Source organism: Monoraphidium neglectum (assembly GCF_000611645.1).
Source record: "Monoraphidium neglectum strain SAG 48.87 unplaced genomic scaffold scaffold03377, whole genome shotgun sequence".
Taxonomy (NCBI): domain Eukaryota; kingdom Viridiplantae; phylum Chlorophyta; class Chlorophyceae; order Sphaeropleales; family Selenastraceae; genus Monoraphidium; species Monoraphidium neglectum.
This window is the reverse complement of record NW_014010252.1, coordinates 1-3869: the sequence shown is the minus strand read 5'-3', so window position 1 is coordinate 3869 and position 3869 is coordinate 1. Positions and strand designations below refer to the sequence as shown.

The following is a 3869-nucleotide window of genomic DNA, read 5'->3' as shown; positions in this document are numbered from 1 at the left end:
CCCCGCCCAGACTCGCGAGCTTGCGCACCCGCCGCGCGCGCCGCCTTGCGGGCCGCGTCCAGCGCCGCCTTGGCCGCCTTGAGCTTGTCTTTGGCGGCCTTGACCCTGGAGGTGCGGTCGCGCGTGAGGTCCGCCATTTCGCGCTCCAGGGTCTGGCGGGGCAGGGCATGGTGGGTTGATTAGCGGGTTTTGGGCGAGTCAGGGGTGGGATAAGGGGATGCAGAGGATGTTGCCGTCGGGCGCGACAGGCGGGTCGGGCGGGCGCGTCGCTCAGCGGGCGGCGGGACAAGGGCGTGATGTGGAGGCTGACCTGGGGGCGAGCAGCCCGCAGCGGCCACGCGGGCAGCCCCTCGGAGCGCGGGCGCGGCAGCAAGCGGCGCGCGGCGCGGCGCGCCCCGCGGCACACCTTCGCCATCGCCGCCATCTCCTGCCTCTTGGCTGCCGCGGCGTCCTTGGCCGCGCGCGCCGCCTCGGCCTCGGTCTCCGTCGCGGCGAGCGCCTCGGCTAGCTGGCTGCTCTCGCTGGTCGCGATGCGGTCCTTTGGATTATGCGGGAAAGTAGAGGGATGCAACTGTGCTAAGGGAATGGGTTTGGGGCGAAGGGCGAGGGCGTCGCGGTGGTCCTTGCGGCCGCCAAAGGCCTCACAGTCTGCTGTATTTGTGTGCGGTGGAGTGCTGCAGCAGGCATCGTGGGACGCACGCCATTGCGGCGGCACGGCGGCGCCGGCGGGGGCGGGGCCGGGCGCAAGGAAGCGGCGCAGCCGAGCCAGGCGGGACGGGGCGGGGCGGCAGGCGCACCTGCAGCAGCGACAGCGAGTGGCGCTGGAGCTCTAGCTCCTGCTGCAGCCTGAGGGGAAGGAAAACGAAGAGAGTGCCAGTACAGGAGTGTGAGCGCACGGGTCAGCATGCATGCGCACCGCAGCGTGCTTGCCCAAGCAGTGCGTGGTGGTCATGATCCGCGCGGCCTCACAGCCTCCAGGCCGATGGCTCAAGCTTCCCTCCTGCACCCAACCGCCGCGCCCTGCCTGGCTGCCCATAACCCCAGCCGTGCAGGCCCCCGAGACGCCCCCCTCACCTCCGGTACTCCTTGCCGGCCGCCGCGGTCGCCGCCAGCCGCCCCTCCGTCTCAGCCAGCGCCGCGCGCGCCGCCGCCAGCCGGTCCTCCGCCGCCAGCAGCTCGGTCAGCCGCGCCAGCATGCAGCCGCCCTGGGTCGTCGCGTCGTGGCGTCGCCGCGGCGAGACACGTGTGAGCACTGGGGCGGCGTCAACAGCACGATGTGCCATCACTTGCAAGGCTTGCACCCGTCCTTGATCCTCTCAGCTGCTTGTCCTGCACTCTTGCTGTCTGCACGCAAACGGCCAGCCCGCTGGACGCGCAGCCTTTGCATGCACGCCCCCTTGGGTGTCGTGCTTCAGGGGCGATGACGAGGGGGAGGGGGCGTCACCTGCTGCCGCGCGCCGCCTGTGAGCAGGCCCTTGGGGTTGAAGTCGTCGCCCTCCAGGGTCACGCAGCGCCGCTCCACCTCGCGGCTGAAGGCCAGCTTCTTGGCAGTGGCGGCGTCCTGAGGGGGCAGAGGGTCGTGTGTGCGTGTGTGCGTGTGTGGTGTAAGAGAGTGCGTGTGAATGTGCGCGTGAGGAAACAGGGGCGTGAAAGTGGTAGACAGGGACTGAAAGACGATGAGATGCGCCATGCCTTCGGGCCCATGAACGCGTCTCCGGCATCGGCGTGTTGGGGCGCGCAGCTGCCTCGCGCCTTCGCTGCCCCCACGGCACCCGCGCGGGCCTCGCGCCGCACCCCCTAGATTACCCTCAGCCGCACGGCCCCCCGGTTCTTCAAGATCAGGGTTCTCCCTTGAACCAGGAGCCTGTGGGCCCGCAACCCCAAACCCCACCTGACACACGAAGGTGTTGCCAAACACGTACTTCATCGCCGCCTCCACGCCGCCCTCAAAGCCCACCAGCTCCAGCGCCGGGCGCGCGCGGCCCGCGCCCAGCTGCCTGGCGGCGGCCAGCACCGCCGAGGGGTCGTCGCGGTAGCGGATCTGGGGGAACCGCGTGCAAGGCCGCGGGCGGCAGGGTTTAGAATTCAGGGTTCTAGCGGCCGCGGCGTTTGTTGGGGGGTTGTGAGTGCCGGCGGTGCGGTGCAGAGGCGGGGGCCGTTCTAGGGGCCGCGAATGGGAGGGCTGCCTTGCAGGATTGCAAGCAACAGGGCCAGGTGGTGGGGGGGGGGGGGCAGTCCGGGCAGCCGAGGTCAGGAGGGGCATTTCCCCCGCAGCTCGAGCCCCGCCCTCGCCTGGTTGAGCGGGATGATGGTGACGCGCTTGGTGAGGCCGCCGCGCGACAGCAGCGCCTTGCCTGTGGCGTCGGAGTCGACCACCACCTGCGGCGGCGGGCGAACGTGAGGGCGTCGCGGGACAGCGTGCACGGATTGAGGGTGCATACAGGCCGGGAATTTGCATCGCGTTGCAGGGGCCACGATGCACGTGTGCCGTGCCGGCCGGCCATACTCCTGGCCGGCCGGCAGATACGGATATACATGCGGCCGTGGGCCCTGAGGATTGGGTGTTCTTCATGGAGGGGGCGCGGCCGCACCTGGTAGAGCCTGCCGCCCGCGACCACCTCAAGCGCTGTTGCTGTCGAGGGGTCCTGCACGCGGACCAGCTTGGCCACCACCTGGTGTGTGTGTGTGTGTGTGTGTGTGTGTGTGTGTGTGTGTGTGTGTCCGCGTGCGCGCGCGTTTGTGTGCACGCAAGCGTGCGATAGCGAGGGAGAACCCCTGTGCCCATGCGCACATGCCTGCATTGCAGGTTGCGTGCATGCGCCCAGGCGGGGCACAGGGGCGCGCAAGGGCCGCGTGGCGGCGCCATACGCTTAGTCCCGTGCACTGCGGCACCAGCTTCTTGATGCCGCTCACCCCCTTGACCCTGTCGCGGTCAAAGCCCCTCTCAGGGTCCTTGAATTGGAAGTCCAGGCTGGGGGGCAGCTGCGAGACGCAGGGAGCGCACGAGAGCCGGGGCCGGGGTGTGTGTTGAAGGATGTGAGCAAGCGCTGTGTGCTCTGATGGATGGAGCGCTGCCGAACGCGCATGCGCACACGTGTGCTGGGCATGAACACACGCTTGGGCGTGGCTTGTTGCTGAAAAACTCCGCTCAAAGTGACCCTGCACGCTGCCTCACACTGGTCTTGCCCACACCTCCAGCAGTGCTCACGCGCACCTCCCCTCCCCCTCCCCACCCCCCACACACGCAAGCGCCGGCCCCTCCTCCCCCACCTGCGCCGCCAGCGCCTCCACAGAGTCCTTCAGGGCGCGCACCGCCGCCAGCTGCTGCTGCCGCGCCGCCTCCAGGCCCTCCACCTCAGCTGCATCAAAGCCCAGCGTCTGATGGGGGGGGTGAGGGAGCCGCGGCGGCAGCCCCATGGACGGGAGGTGGCGCGCAGAGGTCAGCAGAAGAGAGGGTCCTCTCAGCGCTGCATCCGCCGGAAGGGACCCCAAACACGACAGGTTTGCGAGACCACCCAGGAGGTTGGGGCGGCCGGCGCACCTGCAGCCTGGCCGTGCACGCGTCGACCTTCTTCTGCGCCGCCGCCAGCTCGGCCTCCAGCTTGGACGCCTCCTTGCCCTTCGCGGCCAGCGCCTTGCGCTGCTGCTCCGCCTGCTTGGACAGGAGCTTGAGGCGGACGTCGGCCGCCTGGCAAGGGAGGGGACCACGGCATGAAATAGAGGGGCTGCGGGGGGCAGCAGTGCAGTTCGCAGCCGCCCTGCTCTTTAGGCAGCGGCAGCAGCAGCGAGACCGTCGGCACCTCTCCCCACAGACCAAGCATCTCGCTTGGGACCCGTCCTCCCTGTAAGTCGTGCGGCACCAGCTCGAG

The 3869-nt window shown here is 69.7% G+C and overlaps 1 protein-coding gene across 1 annotated transcript in view; it reads right to left on the bottom strand.

Annotated features, from left to right (window-relative positions):
* MNEG_12686 (Structural maintenance of chromosomes protein 2-2) overlaps window positions 1–3821 on the bottom strand; it is a gene marked incomplete at both ends in the record, with an annotated part of 6692 nt that extends 2871 nt beyond the window's left edge. The window contains 12 exons of the mRNA XM_014038842.1: window positions 29–152; window positions 407–538; window positions 798–846; window positions 1075–1205; window positions 1445–1561; window positions 1892–2041; window positions 2317–2379; window positions 2592–2672; window positions 2914–2982; window positions 3271–3378; window positions 3542–3688; window positions 3801–3821. Coding sequence (XP_013894296.1) covers window positions 29–152; window positions 407–538; window positions 798–846; window positions 1075–1205; window positions 1445–1561; window positions 1892–2041; window positions 2317–2379; window positions 2592–2672; window positions 2914–2982; window positions 3271–3378; window positions 3542–3688; window positions 3801–3821 — 1192 coding nt within the window. The remainder of the gene's footprint in view (window positions 1–28; window positions 153–406; window positions 539–797; window positions 847–1074; window positions 1206–1444; window positions 1562–1891; window positions 2042–2316; window positions 2380–2591; window positions 2673–2913; window positions 2983–3270; window positions 3379–3541; window positions 3689–3800) is intronic.
* Window positions 3822–3869: the final 48 nt, after the last annotated feature.